At 33.5% G+C, this 20,996-nt stretch overlaps 2 protein-coding genes across 3 annotated transcripts; one reads left to right on the forward strand and one right to left on the reverse strand.

Annotated features, from left to right (window-relative positions):
• The first annotated feature begins 693 nt into the window (after nt 1–693).
• On the forward strand, nt 694–4,796 carry LOC116776359 (origin recognition complex subunit 4). Of its 2 annotated transcripts, none has more exons than XM_032669560.2 (7): nt 694–1,005; nt 1,105–1,230; nt 1,708–1,930; nt 2,161–2,361; nt 2,702–2,931; nt 3,115–3,323; nt 4,353–4,796. In XM_032669560.2, the coding sequence occupies exons 1-7, from the start codon at nt 799–801 to the stop codon at nt 4,615–4,617; spliced, it is 1,461 nt and encodes a 486-aa protein (XP_032525451.2). In that variant the 5' UTR covers nt 694–798; the 3' UTR covers nt 4,618–4,796. The 2 variants fall into 2 exon arrangements, with proteins under 2 accessions (XP_032525451.2, XP_032525452.2); XM_032669561.2 differs by having other exon boundaries at nt 695–1,005; nt 2,717–2,931.
• Nucleotides 4,739–19,664, reverse strand: LOC116776410 (putative ammonium transporter 2). The gene is made up of 12 exons (XM_061525372.1): nt 19,394–19,664; nt 13,373–13,459; nt 12,607–12,805; nt 11,562–11,707; nt 11,046–11,209; nt 9,492–9,577; nt 9,046–9,128; nt 8,510–8,659; nt 7,621–7,698; nt 6,429–6,607; nt 6,177–6,296; nt 4,739–5,876 (listed from the first exon to the last, which is right to left on the reverse strand). Exons 1-12 carry the CDS (start codon nt 19,539–19,541, stop codon nt 5,487–5,489), a joined length of 1,830 nt encoding a protein of 609 aa, XP_061381356.1. The 5' UTR covers nt 19,542–19,664; the 3' UTR covers nt 4,739–5,486.
• Between the last annotated feature and the right edge of the window lie 1,332 nt (nt 19,665–20,996).

Raw genomic sequence — 20,996 nt, forward strand, 5'->3', positions numbered from 1 at the left:
AGTTTAAGGTCAGAAAAAAGGGATAGCAAAACGCACCCAATGAGTGTGACAAAGACAAAAAATCAAAGCTAAATGTTGCGAATTCAACATCAATCATGTGTATTTATCTTAAGATATATCTTAAGAAAATTTTATTATAAGAATTATTTTTGAATATGCATTATTACAAATGCAATCCCGAAAATAAAGATTTAATTAGAATAACATTGATTAGTATGAGTTTTGCTAATTAAAAAAAAAACAGTTCAAGTTATATAGACCTCGGTAAGAATTAAATTTTAGAGTCATTTCTAACTTCATAAAAAATGCTAGTATGTCATATTTTAAATATAAATCTCATGTGTATCGTACAATATCGATTCATTAAGTTCACGCATTGCGCAGACAGAGGAGTGTCAACACATGCGCATAAAATTTCATATGATTAGGTAGTATAACAAAACATGACGCACGTATTACTTCAACAATTAATAAGGGATTGAAGAAAATATACCTTAAACAAAAAGAAAATATAAATTTCATCCCATATTTAAGAATATTATTAACAAATACTATTTATATAAGATTGGTCCTAAATTCACACATTTCTTAATTTACTATGTAGGGATACAATTCGTACTAGACGAATATAACTTATTAACAGTTTTTAAACATAAACTTGGTATGTCAATGTCAAACATTGATGTTTCATGTTATGTTTGTTTGGCGCTATCCGCGAATTTAAGTATAGCGGGTTGAATAACTTACAAGACTTTTTTAATTATCGACAAATAAGACTATACCATAACAAACTTAGTAATGTTTGATACTGATAATGAGTCAATATCAGAGCAAATAAAACGTGTTAGAAAATACATCAAATTAAAAATATTAGAAGACAATACAAGTTTTAGAAATCATGACGAAGAAAGAAAACACGTTTATGATTTGATAACCCGCGTTATAATGCACGGAGAATCACATTCAGCGCTTATTATCGGCCCTCGAGGGTGTGGGAAGACAACAGTAAGATTTATATTTGCACTATAACTTACATGAGTCATTAAAATATTTTAGTTATACAATTGAACTTAAATGGTATTTATATATTTTATATATATTTAGCTTCTTAACTCGGTGCTGCACCAAGTCTCCCAAGAAGCTGATGTACAGAATGATGCTCTCATCATCAAACTCAACGGTTTGATACACGGTGATGAAAAGATTGCTCTGAAATCTATAACTGCTCAGGTAAATTATATTAGGAACGGGGAGAGATGAGAAGTGGTTACCAGTGTCCATGGACATATGCAACTTAAGAGGTGTTGTTGATGCATTGCCGAGCTTAAATATGATGCTGACATATATTTGAATCAAATTCACATTATGTTCCCTACATTTATATGTTCATTAAGTTTACTAGCATGAGTGAATACTTATGACTACCTCTATTTCTGCCCCTTGAATGTATTAAATGACTGAGCTATATATATATAGTAAAAAATATATATGTCATATATAGGATCAGATATTATTAATTCATGCCAAATATAAGGTTAAATTTCACAAAATAGCGTACAATGATACTAGGCTCTGAAATAACTTAATGTTAAGCAGATACTTGTATTGAAATTTGTATAATAATGTGATTTTCATCAGCCCGATCTGTTTTTGGACATAGGTCTAAAGCCACCAGAATAATTTTATTTCATTTGCCGTTAATTCCAGATGCAATTAGAAAATGCGGTCGGTGATCATATATTCGGCACGTTCGCTGAGAACCTCAGCTTCTTACTGAGCTGTTTGAAAACCGGTTCCGATCGTACATGTAAAAGCATGATCTTCATTTTGGAAGAGTTTGATCTGTTCTGTCACAGCGGTCGCACACAGACGCTGCTGTACAACTTATTTGATATCACTCACAGCAAGCAAGCACCGATGTGCGTTTTGGGTATGCGGAAAATTAAATATATATTATAATAATCTTAAGTATCTTCACGGAAATCCCAGTTATATTAATTCTAATGTAAAAAATTAAAAATCAAAGTCATAGAAAATTTTATACAGAATATTGAGAATAACTGAATTTGAACCCGCTACATCCTGAAATAGCAACTAAAGCAACAATCTATATATTCTTATATACATTTATCTCAGTATTAAAATATATTTATCTTGTAGGTGTGACCAACCGTATGGATGTTATGGAATTGTTGGAGAAGAGAGTGAAGTCCCGTTTCTCCCATCGTCACATATTCATGTTCCCCAACGAGTGCTCTGATCCTTTGACGTCGTGTAAGAGGCTGTTCGTTGATACCATGAGCTTGCCAACCAGCCTGGGTAAACGGAGAAAAGATAAAAGGAAAAGAAAGAAATCTGAATGTGAGTTTTAATTTAACGGTATATCTTTAAAGATAATATATTTACGTCTCGCTTTGGAATAAAATCTCTAATGTAGATGAGCGATTTAAGTAAAAAGAGACTTATATTATAATGTATGTATGTAGGTGTATTGTAATGTTCCCTCCTAACTGGAAAACCTGTTAATTTTATCTTACAAATTGAATATGTAATGTAAAAAAATCCTATTATAATACCAAATATATTAAGGGATATTAAAATTAAGGGTTCGTTGAAATTACAATCGTAACAATATAGTTCCTATCACAAAATATATATACACATATATATACATGTATATATATATATACATCCTTTTTAGTAATATATATTCCAGCTATACAGGGGGACATACAAACAGACGGATATGCTGTGCCGATAGAAGTAGTCAAGAGGTGCAGCATGGAATTGACGGACTTTGAAATAGATTCAACATTCATAGAGGAGTGGAACGCACACATACAGGAGCTGGCTGAGAACGATAAGTTCAGTGATGTTTTGGAGAAATTTAGCTATTATACGGTCAACGAACAGATATACAGGAATGTTTTGGTGAGTTTTTGAACATAATTTACATATATATATATGATATATCTTAAAATCATAATATTTGATTGCATAACAAAGTATTTAGTGTTCTTCTTAACAAATAGCTATATATTAGGTTGACTGACCAACAAAAAATTTTAAAAATACCCTCAAAATGTATAATAATTTTAAACGTCATGTTTTCAGTATCAGATAATATCAAAACTATCACCGGCGAAGCCTTATATCGATGTGAGTGATGTGTCATCGTGTGTGGATGGAACGGTGTCTCCAGAGCACTCGGTGAAGCTGCTGCAATCCCTGTCCATACTGGAGCTGTCCCTGGTGATAGCCATGATGCATGCTATGGAGATATTTGATGGCCAACCCATGAATTTTGAGATGGTTTTACACAGGTGGGCATATATTTTGCCTAATAGTCTTGCATGTAGTTGATGTAATGAAAAGGCAATCCAGTATATATGTGTTGTGATATTATAATTTAAAATTTAATCATTGAGACGAGTTTACAGCGCTAAGTTCCGATGGCGACTGTCGATACAAATATAATAATTTATTTATTTAGTATGCAACATGTCGGATATCGGTTTGTTTCTGAGTGCCGATATGGAATGTGATTTTCGCTTACATTAATAACATCATAATACGTAGTACATATAAAACGTAAGCACAATATTATCATATTAATATAATATGTAGGGGTGTGTTTGAATTTCTCATACAAAAAATACTGAGCGGATTATGATGAAACTTATAATGCAGGTTTTAAGAGTAACATGAAGGGGTGTATTATGAGACGAGACCTCTCAACATTCAATGGATTCACCGTGCGGGTGCCGGGTCCATCGTGTTGCAGGGAGAGGAGCTTCAACAGTGCTTGGGACTTGCGACCCAGGTGTAGGTTTAAGGGGTCCCTATCTAACGCGTAAAACGCTCACCTCCACCATCCAAGCTCCTCTCTCTACGTAACCAAATTTGAAAAGAACCTCCTAGGGTTACCTTCGAAGTAGGTTCCAAGAATGTACTGATGTAACTTCCCCGTAGTGTGTACGAACATGTCATAATAGTTGTATTGTGATAAAGTCCCAGCAAACAGACGGTAGATGTCGCTGACTGCTGGTCGACATGTCCAGTGACTACTATAAATTTCTGCCCAAACACAATAAAGAAGAAAAAGCAACCGAAGTCGGTGGACAAAAACTACTTCTGTATGTATTAGAGGTTTATATTGCCAGCAAAAAATATTTAGTTTTAAGAATGTCGTATTCTAAGTTATTTCATAATAACTTAAATTTCTCTCTCTCTATCTCTCTATCGCTCTATCTCTCTCCATATAGAGCAATCAACAAATTTCCAATACAACTATTCAATGTATTTAGAAAACTATTTTAGATATTAATTAACAATATGTACATCAATGACAGATACAGCAAGTTCGCCAACACCCACTCATCAGCGCAGGCGGTGCCGCGGCCGGTGATTCTCAAAGCTTTCGAACATCTGCACCAGCTGGAGATAATAGTTCCTATCAGGACGGACGGCGCGGGCGACGCCAGCACCAGCAGGGTGCAGAAGGAGTACAAGCTATACACTCTGGGAATCCCCGTCGAGGACATCAAGGAGGCTGTCAAAGGGTTCAAGGCTCTACCCACCGAGATCAGCCACTGGTTCAATAGTTCGGTCATGTGATGCTGCGTCCGGTCCACAGATCCTGCAGTAGCCTTTATTACCAGTGCTTTAAAAAATGACCTAATTGAACCCTTTACACCTGAACTATGTTTTGTTTGAGTTTTTTGTAAATAAAAACACATTTATTGTTAAGTAGTAATTTAATTTATTTTGTACTTTAATAAAATTAACCTGTTTTTGTATATCGTTTCATTTGCTCTGAAGATTTCCATTTAAAATGAGACTTTTCACTTGTTTGTACACTTCAGTAAGTTGATGTGTACATTGTGTATATGTGTGTACATTGTGTGTGTGTGTGTGTGTGTATTTCTGAATATATCTACAGAATAGACTAGATTTACATTATCTCTGCGTATATTGAAAATTAAAAACAGCCACGAGCAGGAGACGAACCTGCTACATGGAGGACGTGGAACCCTGGCCACCTCACAGACTGATCCATCGTCACAATAGCCGATATTGTGTAATTATATTATTTCTTATTTATTGGAGTATTAATTAATATACTTGAATACTTTTAGTACAACCCATATACATACATATATACAGCTATATTCGTAAAAAATATTCACTAACAATAACGAAGGAATTAATTTATGTACAATGACAGTTGTCTATGATTCTATAGTTTTATTTATTAAAAATACATTTCATAGGTTTTTTAAACATTTTTAATAATCTATAATTATCTAATTAAAAATAATTTATAATCTATGGATATGTCAGTGTCAGTGTAATGTCATAAAGGTCCCTTACACGTTTAAATACGTTTACACTTGTATCTGATAGTTTATAAAAAATACTTTCAAGTTGCATACACGTTTAACTCGATGGACATGTAGTAAGGTTATATATATATGTACTTTTTCTTAGTCTATCCATCTCATAGTCGGGTTGCCAGAGCAGCCTCTCTCTACGTCATTGATATAATCGTCTTCTGTGAATCTATATCTGAACCTATCTTCCGCTGCACTGATTTCCTCTAACTCCTCCAGCTCATGAACAGACAGTTCCTTAAACTTCTTTCCCTTGAAGTCTTCTTTTCTCAGAGTCGTCTCTCTTCTTTTCGAACACCTGCCGTCTATTTCATTGATCATGGTGTCCAGAGCTCTGTGTAAATCGTTCTCAGGATTTCCGGGTCTTTTGTTAAGGAACCCGTTGTTCTTGAATGAAGGCTCGGACTCGTCGTCGGCCATGAACCCATTGTTAGGATACACTTGGAGTTCCGGATGTAGCTTGTTCTTCCTCCGCCTGGTGTACTGCGTTTGAAATATAATTTTACTTGTCATTGTTAAATAACACTTATTAATATCGTAAACACAATAACAATTGATCTTAATTTTTTTTTTATAATTTAGTACAAGTACAATAAAAAATGTTTTTTATGTTTAAAATGAGTTATTTCCTAATTGTGTTTCTATTTTATCACACGTATTTATTGCACTTTTTCTTTTATTACGTCGATATTATAAAAATCTTAGCACCCTGGCTGATTGCGATATTTTATACCACATTCCTGCAATTTAAATCCTTAACTCCAGTTACCCTCGTATACAGACCTCATGAAGCTTGTCCACAACGAGATCGTGGCCAGTGTTGACCCCTACACCCCCCACCAGCTCCACACTTGGAGACTGATAGAAAGGTCGTAGGGCGGAAACCGCTCGCGTCACACCCACCTGGTATAAAGGAGGGTTATGTTTTACTACTAAATATAATGATATGAACTTATTTATAACATTTAAAAACTGTCATATTTAATAAACTTTATTATTCGTCTTTATATATATATTTTTGTGACAATTCCAAACCTGTCCATGTCGTATCCTATGTTCGGTGAGGTCTGCCCCCAATAGCTCTTCATAGGGATCCATTCTTATCGGCAACACGAGGTCTATCAACCACAACAACGCCATCGTCACCAAAGCACCCCACGCGGCCAGACAGACCCCGGTGAGCGCCTGGACCCCAAGCAAATACCAACCGCCGCCTAACATACGGAAATTATTACGAGAAATCTATCCAAGAGACGGAACAGTAGGCACTCTGAGCTCTAAGCCAAAGTTTACATTATAAAATTTAATTCATAAAACTTCACAAACGATTGTATTAACGGAGGTTTATAAGTAAGAAACGAAAAACGCTTCGTATTTAGTGTGATGCAAACTGCAAACTTATGATAAGCATACTCAATCAAACTAAGACGTAAAAGCTGCCACTTCAGTTATTCGTTTGACAAAAATTTTAAGACTTGGTGAAAGTTCAGTGTGTATATAGTAATATTGACAATAAATAAGTCTTTATTTTTTTATCAATTGAAGTAATCATAGTTATTAAACGCATTTTTTATTTAAATAAAGAAAAAATGATAAAAATATAAAAAAAAAAAACTAAATCTTATATTTTCAAACCATATTAACTAATAATTAAATTAAAACTATAGTGTCCGTATGTAATTTCAAATCAGCAGCACAAAACAGCAAAAACATATCTTCTAAAAATGCAATGTATAAAATATTTGTCGGTGTTTATGTCTATTTTTTCCAGCTAATCTCTTAAAGGGCTGAATCGATTTTGATGGGAAGTTCACTAGCAGATACTTAGGTAAAGAACTATAAAAGGAGACCGTTCTCAATTTGATATAATGTTTTTTTTTTTTGTAAATTTAAGTCATCATCATCAGCCTATCGAAGCCCACAGCTGAGCAAGCCTCTCCTCACATGGAGAAGGTTAGAGCATTAATCACCACGCTTGCTCAAGACGGGTTGGCGATTTCAGTCTTATAACTTGAAATTATAACTCTAGGTTTCCTCACGATGTTTTCCTTCACCATCCGTCAGTGGTGTCTATATAAGAAAGTGGGTACATACGACTCGGAAAAATCACATTGGTACTCGCCAGGTTTAATATGCGGTTTAGGCCACAGGCGACAGGTAATCTTTATAATATAATGCCTGGCGTGTAAACATACTTTAGAATAAGTGTAGAATATTAGTCAAATACCTTTAAAAAGCCCGGATCTCCCGTTAGTTGTTTCCATGGGTATCGGATTGTCAGCGAACAGACCCACAGCCAAGACACCTACACAAAACTTAGCGAGGTCACAAAAATACCTTATGTCTATACGTAGAGAAGACCTTCAAAGAGACAATAACTAATGAGATGTAAGATTTTCGAGTATTCAGTTAAACGGACTTATATTATTCGGATGTACTACGCGTATTTTATTAATTTTAACTACATAATCCCCAGGTTTCGGTTACTTCAGCAACCGTGATCGAGTTAATCCTAAAAATATCAGTTTAATTTAGACAGTAACTAATTTAAATCGTCGGTATAATCAGACCTCTCACAGGTTTCGCGCCTCGAACCAAACCAAAATTATTTCATGTACTATAATATATGAATGAAGAACTGGCGTGTTTTTTATTTGGTTCGTCCAAAAAAGACCTGTTGTACCATACATATTATTAAAGTGCTTTTTTCGATAATCTTAGTTATTTTTATTGAAGATTCAACTCTTTTCATTGGAAATAAGAGTACATGTTAGGAGTCATAAACTTGAATGTGCTGGGACATGTAAGAGCGTTGCCTAGAAGTCTTCGTTAGGAAAGACTAAACAATTGTGATGGAAAAGCAAATGTCTCGACCTCTTACGTCTGTTTATTTTGTTAGAAATACATCAATTACTTTTTATTCATATTGAATGAGATAAAATTTTGTTTAAAATCTGTTCCTTCCATTAATTCTTATTAGAATTATTGAAATAAGGATGTTTGTAAAATGTCCCTAAACCTAAATAATTAAAGAGAAAAGTTTGATATATTAGCTTAAAGTAGTGAGGAAAGCAATGGGAAACCGAATTAAATAGTGGGTAACAGAAATAACCAACCCCAAAAACCACAGGCCCCATGAACAGCGGAGGCCCCGACGGGATCGTCGATCCTTAGACGGTCGAAGAGTGGTGTAGCCGCTGATGCGATAGCGGCTCCTATCATACCGATCACCAGAGATTCCCAGGCTCGGTACAGGAAGCAGCCAGCTGCAAATCAGGCTCATGCTAAACTGGTCCCAATAACAGCTGGACTAAACGGATCAGTGAAAGTCTGCGAGGATGTGTCGCTGTTTGTTGCTCTATATCGCAAAAAATGCCGAGCGGGTTTACGTGAAAATTTACAAAAATGTAATTTAAAAATCAGAATAGTACACGAGTTTTAAATAATTAAAAAAATTCACGTAGTTCTCTAAGAATTTCGTCATTAATTTTATAGTTTATGTGAAGTCAGCTATCAAAGACTATAGATAAAATACTAATGGGTGAAAAATTATATATATATATGTACAATTTTTACCTTAAAATCTTAGCGAACGAAGTCGCTGCATAATTCGTAATATATACAAGGAGAACAGCAATGAAAATTGTCTTACCTGTTATAGAGACGAGCGAGCCAAGAACACTGTTGATGAGTTCCATGACATCAGCGCGACCTTTGTTCTTGATTAACGTGAATCTGAAGCCAGGAGTTTAGATTTAACTAGATATATCACCCCGCTTCGTTTGAATTATTGATATTCAGAAGCAATATTCTATCAAAAAGTTTAATTAAATTTAAATTAACTTTCATTGCAATCATTTTGATGTATCGTATACTATTGATATTATTTTTTTGGTTAGGTAGAAAGAGGAGCTTGGACGGTAGAGGTGAGCGTTTAACGCGTGAGATAGGGGCGCCTTAAACCTACACCTGAGTCGCAAGTCCAGGCACTGTTGAAGCTCCTCTCCCTGCAACGATGGACTCACCACCCGCGCGGTGAATCCATGGAATGCTAAAAAGTTTCGTCTCTATTTAATATGTATTTATAAATAAACTCACAAGAGTCCAAAGAAACCGCCTCCAAAGGAGCCCATCATTGTCATCACCGCGGCCCGAGCTGCGTATTGCCATTTAGCACCGCTCACCTTACACGAACAGATAATATATAATAAAAATATAATTAAAACCAAAAAAAATCTCATTTGAATCATTACTCGATTGAAAAAAAATACCTATCTCTATTTTAGTATGAGTCATACTTAAAAATCCATACATCTGTTTTCACACACGATAATATTAATAGTATACTAGCGAAAAACAGGTTACCGTCCGTAATTAGTTTGTCGATAACAACTCATGGTTAGAAAAAAATTAATATATACATCACAGTGAATGTAAAAACCAACAATTCTATCATAATATTGTATCGTAAGATGTTTCGGGATCCAACGTATCGTATTCGGTCACGTCATATTTGTATCATTTAAAATATCAGACAAAATCATTCAAGATTTTCATGAATAAGACATAAATGTGAATTACGTCAAAACAATTGAAAACAATAGCTCGTAGACGCAGATTCCGGTTACGAATAATTATATAACGAATTTATTATCTCATTTTTTTAATATTTATTGAAAAATTAATAGCGTCAGTCATAAATCTAGTTATGGTTTAAACGTTAATTTCGTAACGAGTAACGTGAAAAACTTGGTTTGTAGTTTGATGCAAACATTTAGTAAGCGTATTTACGTGTAACTTTTTCTCTATATTATAATATTCAAGGACAATTCCACACAATATTTATTATCGTCTAACATACTTGTCTTACTTACATACTAAGTATTTTTTTCATTACTTTCGGAAACCAAGAATATATCGAAGATTTATATTCTGTATACTTTAGATTTTTGATTTAAATTGAACTTTAAAAATCTATGTAAATTATAACCAAAATAAACCGCTCAATAATATATTTAAACTGAAGGTTAACTTTTTAAGTTAAAACAGTCAATATATCATTCAGAATGTCTTTAAAATTAACAATGGCGTGTACGTAAATTGCGTCCATTTTGTAGTTAATGAAAATTTTAAACCGAAGTCGTTTAAATAATCACGTCATCATTGTTGATTCACAAACTTAATGGGATGATTTGTTACTAATTTGTCTTTGGCTATATTGCACGGAGACCGGCTTAGCCTTTGTTGAACACGGAAGTATAAGTCACTTGTATTACAACTAACTATTTTGTTAAACTGCAGTCCAGATTTGAACTTATCACTTTATTTATACTAACTGGCAGAAAAATATGAAATATTACAAAAGGAAGTATGTTTAAAATACAACAGTTATGTTTAAGGCTGATTAGAATATTATTAAACACTCAGACATTCAAATAGCTTAGCTCACGACTTCGTTCGCAAGATGTTTTTTAATTATTTATACAAATAAAGAGATATATTTTATCTGAAATAAAAGTAGGCTAAGTCGGTTTACGTTACATCAGCTTTCGATTAACCGGAGATGACAGACGTACATACATAGATTGCATTTTTATTTCAGCCACAAACACCAGTCCACAATCTACACTTGAGCAACACTAAACAACATACCCCATAAGTGCTCCCCGAGTTGAACGCCAGCCAGCCCCACCATAACACGAACGTCCCCATCACGGCGTTCACGGGATTCCCCAGTGGTAGTGGGGCGCTACCACGAGCGTACCTCCCCAACCTCGGACCCAGCATCAGAGCTGATGCGAACGCTGAAGCTCCTCCTATAAGAATACCTTATTATTATAAACACAGCCTCTCACTTCCCACAAGTTGGTATCAGTAGTGAATGAAACTAATATTTTTCGGATGGCTACGCGTATTTTATTATTTATAAAAACTACATACTCCTGACGTTTCACTGACATCCACATCTCGTCTGCCCGTGATCACGACTGCCGAAAAGTAACCGAAACGTCGGGAGGATATAGTTTTTTAAAATAATAAAATACGCTTCGTATAGTCCGAAAAATATTATTTTAATTTAATGAAGACTCGCGAAAGTTTTAGATCTCGTTATGACATATGTGTGATTGTCATTTGATGATGCAAGCTTGTATATAAAATCAGACACACCAATAAGATGCACGGGCCCCGATCCAGCGATGTCCACCGCCCCAAGTTTGTTTAGAAAGCCGTGCTGACCCCACACCCAACCCGCGGGCACGCAGTACACTATTGTGTTCAGGAATGAGAACAGACAATAGGCTTTAAAGTTACACCTGGAAGAAAACGTTGATTAGACCTGGTTGTGTCCATCTTACAATTATAAGGTCGGCATGGGAAAGGTGAATAAGTCTAGATCAAAATTAACGTGTGAAGTCTACAGTTAAGGATATAATGTAGCTATGTTAACTAGTTTTAGAAAAATGATGAGACAAATACGATGTTATCGCAACCTTAAGGTTGTGTTCAAGGAAATAACCAAGTGAATTTATATACATCGTACTAATGTAAGGTTAGCGCTCACAATACGATAAAACACTGGAATGTCCTCTTCAAATGATGATGCTGTAATAATGTTGAAATTATAAAATGATTACGATTTTTATACTTCCTTAGATACTTTCCATATGCTGGCATTGACAAGCAAACTGTAGAGTTATATCAAAATCTGTTTCATGAAATAAATGAGCTACCAACATCTTTTAAACGTACATAAAATAATCCTTTTAAGGAAAAAGGAAAACTTTGTCTTGAAGCAAATAAAAAAGAGCTCATATTTTATGAGAGGAATCAACTACAAGTTGATTACGAAAAACTTAAAAAAGGTTACAATGAATAGGTTTTTAATATTTATTAAACCTGACAGTTATAATGCGTTTAAAAAACGCGTAAGTTAATGTGAAACAGTCAAATCTATAACAAAATATTCCTATATTACACTGAAATGCAAAAGTACCTTCACCAGAACAAAAAAAAAAAAATATTTAAAATTATTAATAAAAACCTATTTGTTGAGAAAAGTATAATTGAATTATTCAAATACACAACAATTCCTTAGCGCACACGTCTTAATAATAGTAGTTTTTAAGTAATTTATAACTTAGGTGTAGAAAAATGTTAAAATGTTAAAATTTAAAAGCTCAAAATATTTTATACAATGCTTAAGTGAACTCACCTCTCAGCCATAGCGCCGCTGACGATAGTGGTAGCCGTGGTGGCGAAGGACAGTTGGAATAAAAAGGATGCGAACACGGGACCCATCAGCGCGTCTCCCACCGGAGGGTCCACGAGGAAGTTCCCCACGCCGATGAACGGATTCGATAACGGCCCATCACCGAAAGACATGCCATAGCCGAAGATCCAATAGGTGAGACCTTGGAAAAGAGTCAACGAGTTTGGACAGTTCATGGAAGGCTTGATACATGAACTAAATTTAGGTAAATTAGAAATACTAGATAGTTATTAATAGATAGATCAATAGTTTTTGCCCGCGACATCGTCTGCTTGGACTTTCAAATTGGCTGCAGAGATCTGTGATAACCCTATCAGGATACACTCTAATCAAATGTGATCATCATCAACCAGGTTTGAAAATTATTGATTAAATAATATGACTCGGTGGCGGAAGAGTGACAAAATTTGTATCGAGTGAATTTAATTCCGTAAAATAATAAACTATAATTAAAAAACGTTGCCAAAAATATACATGTGTTTGGGGAGGACAAGCCTTATCACTGAGGAATGTGAACAACAAAATACGAGAATAATATACGAGTACATGTAAAATGTGATAAGAATAGTTAAAGTTTGTTCCGAGAACAGTAACTATGAGTGTAAAACGAGGATTTTATGTATAAAATTATATTGAGAAATGTACAGAACCCATTACACTAGTGTCCATTTTACCAGCAATTTTTTTTGCTAATAGTATAGTAACTCACCGCCCAGTGATATATCCGCCAGGTTCTTCATCATGATGTTTGCTTCGTTCTTTATGGACACGCAGCCAGACTCCAACATACCAAAACCTTTGAGAAAACAAAATAAGTGCATATTTTTTCGTAAATTTTGATAAATTTGATATTTTTGGAAGGCACACATAAAGTTTTTTCAGTCTACAGTCCAAACTGACAGTTAAAAATATTCGTGTACCTAAAGTTGAAACTACAATATACCAAGCCTTATACACAATATATAGACACTATTATTACACATAGAGGTCACGAATGCTTGGGAAACCACGTCCCCAAAATACCAGGCATTAAAGACAACAAGTATTACGAGCTCACGCGGTAGAAGTAGGAGCGGGAGGAATAACAGAAACATCTCACTACAACTTACTAAAAGACTTGGGCCTGTCCAGAACTATCATCAATTCGTTCTTGGAACGTACTTCTATAGCCCTAGAATAGTAGTTTCAAATTTTGTAAGGTAGAAACAGGAGTTTGGACCGTGTAGGTGAGCGTATAACGAGCGTTTTATAGGGGCCCCTTAAACCTACACCTGGGTCGCAAGTCCCAAGCACTGTTGAAGCTCCTCTCCCTACAACGATGGACCCGACACCCGCACGGTGAATCCATTGAACGCTAAGAAGTTTCGTCTCACATACATTATTTTATAATAAATCGACAAAAAAAAACAGTTTCGTCAAAAAAAGAAAGAAAAATAAAATATTCTGAACTGGCATCTTTGATTTCTCTACGCTTATCTCGAGTTTGCATAAACTGGAAAAAAGATATAATGAGTTAAATATACGAGAGTTAATAGTATTAACGTAAGTTGTAGAATGAGAAACGGAAAAAGATAAGTATGTAGCGTGACGGTGAAAACTAGGACTAAGGGTAACAAATAACAAGGGACTAATTCAATGAGCATAACGAAATTTAAGGACTTATAAGAAAGGAATCTCTTAAAACTAAAAAAATCAATAAGGAAAAATAATCTTATAGTATTTTTCGAAGCAAAGAGAATATTAAAATGTAACAATAATTCACGTCTTTGGAAGTATTTTTTTTTCATAAAATGAGCAAATATTTTATTAATTATTCTATTATCCTCAGTTTGTTCAATTACCGGAAGTCACAAGCAACAATCTTAATTTCCCTCTAAACCATTTCCCCCAGACGTTTCGCCGGCCAGGTGCTGTTATCATAAACCATCAAGGGTATAGCTGTCTTCGTGTCTATTAGACGTAAAACTCACTAAGTCTTAGGCACTCATTAAATTTACAAGAAAAATACATCTTTGAATCTAGTTTAGGTAGTTGAAGGTCAGGGTACTAATTCGAATTTTGGCCAACGGTCAGAATACTGAAAATTTAAATCTCAATAGAAAGAAGGGTCACTAACGAAATTCCGTACATGGCCTATCAAGAGCAAAATATTCCTCAGGCGATTATTATCATACAAATATTACGAATAATATATATCGTTATACCCATATGATATAATACTTAAAATTTTTCCGTATTTGAACAGGAAAAAGTTTTTTATTTACCAAATTTAGCGAAATTTAAAATACATGACCTACATCCAATAAGATTAAGAGGTGACCTCGACTCATGCGGGTTATGACTTTAATCTCAAGGATTATATACACAGGCTTTTTAAAACCCAAATTAATATAACATTTATTTAAATTTGAAAGAAAACCTATAAAAAAATTGCTTGTTTATAATCTTAAAATACAAGGTTAGATTGTGGTTGGTATAATACAAAGAGATAATTTTTTAAACGGTCGTAAAGGAGACTACACGTGCGGTTATAAATGTGAACTACTTTGTTTCATTCATTTGAAGTTTAAATGAAAGAAAACGAGCCTTGAAATCTTTGTATATGAACAAACAAAATCTATAGAGATTTTAAAGAACATTTTAAACTTCACGGAGCATTGAACCGTCTTAACACACGATAATGCTAAGTACCAACATTATAAAATGTCAAAAAATACGTTTTGTATTCACAAAGCTATTATTTGTAACATTATGAGCCTTTTATAATATTTAATCGACATTTAACGATTCTTAATGTTTTGTGATTAACATATGTATTAACAGTTAATATCAAGATAAAAGTCATTTAATTTGTTACAGTACATTCTTAATATTTTCGTTTGCTACAACTTTCTGTATTTTGTTAGTCAATGTTTTAGTACGTTCGTAATATTATAAAAAAACTATGAATTCTTATTATCAGAAAGTAAATTGAAGCAACATAAATTACTCTTCAATATTTGACACGAAAAATACATCGCTTCCAAGTACGATTAGGACAAGTTAGTATCGTCACCACATACGGAGCGTTTGCAGTTCCTCGTTTAATAATCTACGTTAATATATGTGAATAAACTGTTAACTTTCCGTATGTAGTGACAGTGGAAACTAGGCGTAAACATAGTGGAATGTTAAGAATAATCCAACATTTAGGTAATAGAGATTTGAATGACATTGGAGATAATGGGAGGTTTAATAGAGGAAAAATAATAAGACAGACAAGATTAAAACAGAGAAAACTAAATTACATGTCTTACAAGAATATGAAATAATAACTATAAAGTATAATACAAATACATTAGGCTGTAAGTAACTTATTTTGGTTATTTTATCTCAACAATCCCAGCATTCGATTGCAGTGGAACTTAGTACAAACTGATCTTACTGTCAAAAGAAAAAATGCTTTTCTGGATTTATGTTGAATTATTTTAACACAAAAAATATTTTAATCAAAAAGTATTATACGACTTTTTCATTCGTTAAGAGGGTTATATCAAAGTGCCAAGCGAGCATTTTTAGTCTATAAGTGTAGGCAGCTAGCTATCGTTTTAGACGGACATCATAGGTACGTCCTGAACATTGCAACTGTCGGTGTTGAAGCTAGGAGTAGACGTAGTATGGGTTCATATCACATTTGTAGCCTTAATCCGACTCGGCAAAGTTACATTAGTTAAAAAACGTGTTATAATCACCGCACAAGTCAGTTTTAACGTAGGCATGTTATTGCTATAAATTCTTCGTACGTCGCCAGCAATGATGCGGTTAAAATTATTTTAACCAAATAACATATAAGTTAATGACAAATCAAGTAACACAAACGACAAACAGATGTGACAACCATTAAATTAAAATTAAACGGCCTGTCGGACAAATTTACACAGATCGAGACGAGTGCGGAATATCAATGAGGCTATTTAAATATATTTTGTACGATATTAAATGTAAAGCAGAGATTTATTACAGAATTCGAAGGATATATAATCGTCGAACAATTTACTGAAAGAAACCGCTCGAGGACAAGCTTTGAATTAGATATAAGTATATATAATCTAGCATTAACACGAGTCCGCGTATCCGGTAGAACTGTCAACTCTGCGTATGTACTGTGATGTGTAACTTAGGGTACGCGCGTCAAGTATTTGAAATTTGTAGATATTAATGAGATCTAAGATTTTCGCGAGTTTTATTCATTTAAATGAAACTAGTATTTTTCGGATGAACTACGCGTGATTTATGTTTTGTAAACAACTACATACTCCCGACGTTTCGGTTACTTTACAGCAACCGTGATCACGGGCAGACGAGATGTGGATTTGTAGATATTGATTTATATTGATGATATTCTATATTTAGAAGTCTTTGAAACTCGGCAGATACGATTTAAACTTGATTACATATTTTAAAAAGTAATCATTTAAAAAATATACATTTTTTATTAAAAATAAGATTTAGTGGAGGAATAAACATTAATGTCGTTTTTTTGTTTACAGGTTTGTATTAATTTCTTTTCGTAACTTTGATCTGTAAAATATTTTCAAATGTTCAAGAATAAAAACATTGTTTAGAGAGAAACAACACGGATATTCATGTACACTACTTATTAATAGACGAGATCTTATCTAATATAATCGAAATATAAATAATTCCTATTAGAATTTTATTGAATTAGAAAACAAATCTTTTCTAAAGAGACACTATGCTGTTCACAATACGATGAAAAGGTTTGAGTATGCGTGCACCAATAGTTCATCATCACACTACAAACAGAGAGTCATCATCATCATCATCATCATCATCAGCCTATCGAAGCCCACTGCTGAGCAAAGGCCTCTTCTCACATAGAAAAGGTTAGAGCATTAATCGCCACGCTTGCTCAAGACGGGTCGGCGATTTCAATCTTATAATTAGAAATTATAAGACCAGGTTTCCAATAACAGAGAGTCAATAGTTTTTTATTCACGAATATTATTTTACAGGATTAATTCAGTCGATTGAACGAAAAACGGGAAAAGTTTCGTGTGTAACGAGTGTTAAGCGTGCCGCAGACGGATTGGCGTAATAATCCATTGTTGATGAACAGTCATTAAATAATGATATTTAATTTTAATGATTCTACGCGTTTTTTATTGTTTTACATCTACATGATCCCGACGTTTCGTTTCCTTTACAGAGACCGGGATCACGGAGACGAGATGACAGTTATTTAAATAAAACTAGTATTATTCGGATATACTACGCGGATTTTATTATTTAAAAACTACATAATCCCGACGTTTCGGTTACTTTGCAGCGACCGTGATCACGGGCCGACGAGGTGTTAAATAATAAAATCCGCGTTGTATATCCGAATAATACTAGTTTCATTTAAATGAAAAAAACTCGCGAAAATCTTAGATCTCATTACGAGATGATAGTGTCTAACGCGTAGTTACCGAAAAACTTAGTTTAATTTAAACGTGTACAAGCGATATTAGATACCATTTAATGAACTAATTGTTATAATAAAAAGTTTATTGTTGTTAAAATGACAGCAAACTAATGATGTTCCTATGTTTTTATAGCTAAGAACGATTCTCTTCACTTATTGAAAGGTAATTATTGATATATCATACTAACGAACTAGCCAATTAGAATAGTTCGCTACACGTCTCCGCGTTAAACAATAACTTGATTATATAAGAATTGTAAATCTATTTGAGTGTCTTAATAAAATAAACTAACACTCCCGCTAACACAATATCAAATATTACTACAAGTTTGTATCGTACTGCGCCCAAGCGATCCCCGGTTCTTATTCAGTAGCTAAGTTGATATTACAATGTGAAGATTAATAAATGAAAAATTATTTTCGTCTCGTATGTAGTGAATAGACTCGGGATAATATTACAGTGGTAACGCGATAGGTTTTATTTGAGCTAACAGGTTTATGCTCGTAGAAAATATAAGAAAATAGGCATTTAGACGAGATTAGAAGAAATAGTAAATTGATATTTATTTCTGTAATCATTAGTACGTATATTTTATTATTAAAATTGTGTTTGTCTTAGTACTAGTCGGCGTTTTGAATTTAAACTCCAAGTCTTTATTTTTCATTAAAGAACCGCGTTTTTTAGACGTAGACGTGAAACTGTTAAACTGTTAGTGTTTAGTTTAATGTTAAAACTTATGCTATGAATACAGCTCACAGATCAAACAGACTTCTATATTGCTGCTTTCAATTGTTACAAAACTATACGACAAAACCTATCTTTCTGTTCATAGAAAAACTTATCATCATGATTTTTAATCTTCACTGAATCTATATTTATAATTTATTATAACTATATCTATAATTTCTTGAAATCATAAGATTTCAAGAAATTATATTAAATTTTTCATACAATAACAGTAAGAGTAATATGTGGAAAACATCAGAGATTTAATAATTATCTCTGTCTGTTACGATACACGTTCTTTCTTCGCGCTGAGCAATACTGAAAGGGTTTTTTCACCAAAAATACATACGAAGAAATAATTATTTGCATTAAGTACATGTGAAATATGCTCCTGTTTCCGCTTTCAAAAGAGTTCTCTTCCAAAAAGCGCAGATCGCTATTAAAAGATGAGTTAGCCTTTGTGCATCATATTTACTTTAAATTATTGTAATTTTTACAACTTTTGATAGCAAAATAAATGAATTATTATATAATACCTGTTTGCATCGTGAAGATGATGAACGATGAAGTCAGGATCCAGTTGGTATCTTCCAGATCGATTTCGAAGTTCTCCTGGAGACTGACCGTGGTGTTCGTGAGGTTTGGTGAGCGCAGACCAACGTGGAAAGTCCAATTTGAATCCATGATGAACTGAATTTGATCAGACTCGTATCTTATAGGAGTTTATTGTATATTATTTGTCACCATTACATTTCAATCATGTCTTTCCAATGTTTTTAATTTCGTAATACGTTCGTGCACATTAAAGCAGTGATCAAATGAGCGCGGTACCTGTGTTTTCATTCTTTTTATACTAGTGATACCACGTGGTACTACGTCAAGGCGTTTTCGTCAAAGGTAATTTCTTCTTTCTCATCAATACGCAGCTTCGCAATGAGCCTTGGCGTTGATAACATTGTTTATATTTAAATAATCATATATTAAGAAATAAGGAATATTTGTAGCAATTATTTTATGTCTACTATCCAATATTTATTTTCGTATCAGTAGGTATTTCTCTTTCAAGCGTTATATTGAAAAGGTCGGTGAGCTTACATAAAATGAAACATTATAGTATTTTTTAAACACGACTATTGTAAAATTAATATTTTATGATTTCAAGTGTGCATTGTGTTGGAAGTAGCGCAATGCTAAGGTTGATAGATTATATTTCAAATATTGTTTTTCGCGACATCTATCTTAGTCTTTACAAACTATATAGCCCTTGGTTGTATCATGATTTAATTAGTTATGCTACTAGTCACCAGGTGGCGCTCTATATAATTCTTTTATATACAAAGCGTTGGTAACATTTTTTTATTGAACTTTCAAGCATAAAAATACTTAAGTTGTACAATTTATCAAGTTTGAATAAATTAATCCTTTGATGAAACCTCGTGTGATAAGTTGGGATCTCATTCTTTTCAAATAAAAGAGTTGAAAGTCGTCTGAACATTTAATACCTCTTGTAATATTTTTACACAAATCGTTTCGTATCTGTGTAATAACTCTACATGTTACGTTCTATTTTGACAAATATTGAACAGGAGTCAAATTTAAAAGAAACAAGATATGAATTTTAACCACCTTTTTCTAAACAATAGAAATATTAATGTCATATATATTTTTTACGAAATAATTCTAAATTTACATATATATATGAATTAAATGTTGTATCACGTAGTTTATGGCTGTTTGTTTTTAATCGTGATTACGAACACGTATCAATACAATTCGATATTTTTTTTAATTAGTTTTCATTGTGATCCTTGACCATGAAAATTTAGGACAATTTAAAATCGCAGACTATTTTCCACAATAAAAAATACTACAATTTTTTAAGTCACCACTGTTCCGCTAAGGTATTTGTTAAAATACAATAATTACGTCCAACCTTTATAAAAACATCAATCAGGTATATTAGATTAAATATTTTTTATTTGTAATTTATTTACATTTATGTATATCGAAACAAGCCATCCAATAGCCGTAGTTTTGTTATGTCAAAGTTATCACCCGTCCCTGGATCTAGGTATTAGGTAATGGGTGTCACTCTCTCTTAACACTATTCATGGATTTCTATAGTAAAGTTCTTGATCC

The sequence above is a fragment of the Danaus plexippus genome, chromosome 28 (assembly GCF_018135715.1).
Source record: "Danaus plexippus chromosome 28, MEX_DaPlex, whole genome shotgun sequence".
Taxonomy (NCBI): Eukaryota; Metazoa; Arthropoda; class Insecta; order Lepidoptera; family Nymphalidae; genus Danaus; species Danaus plexippus.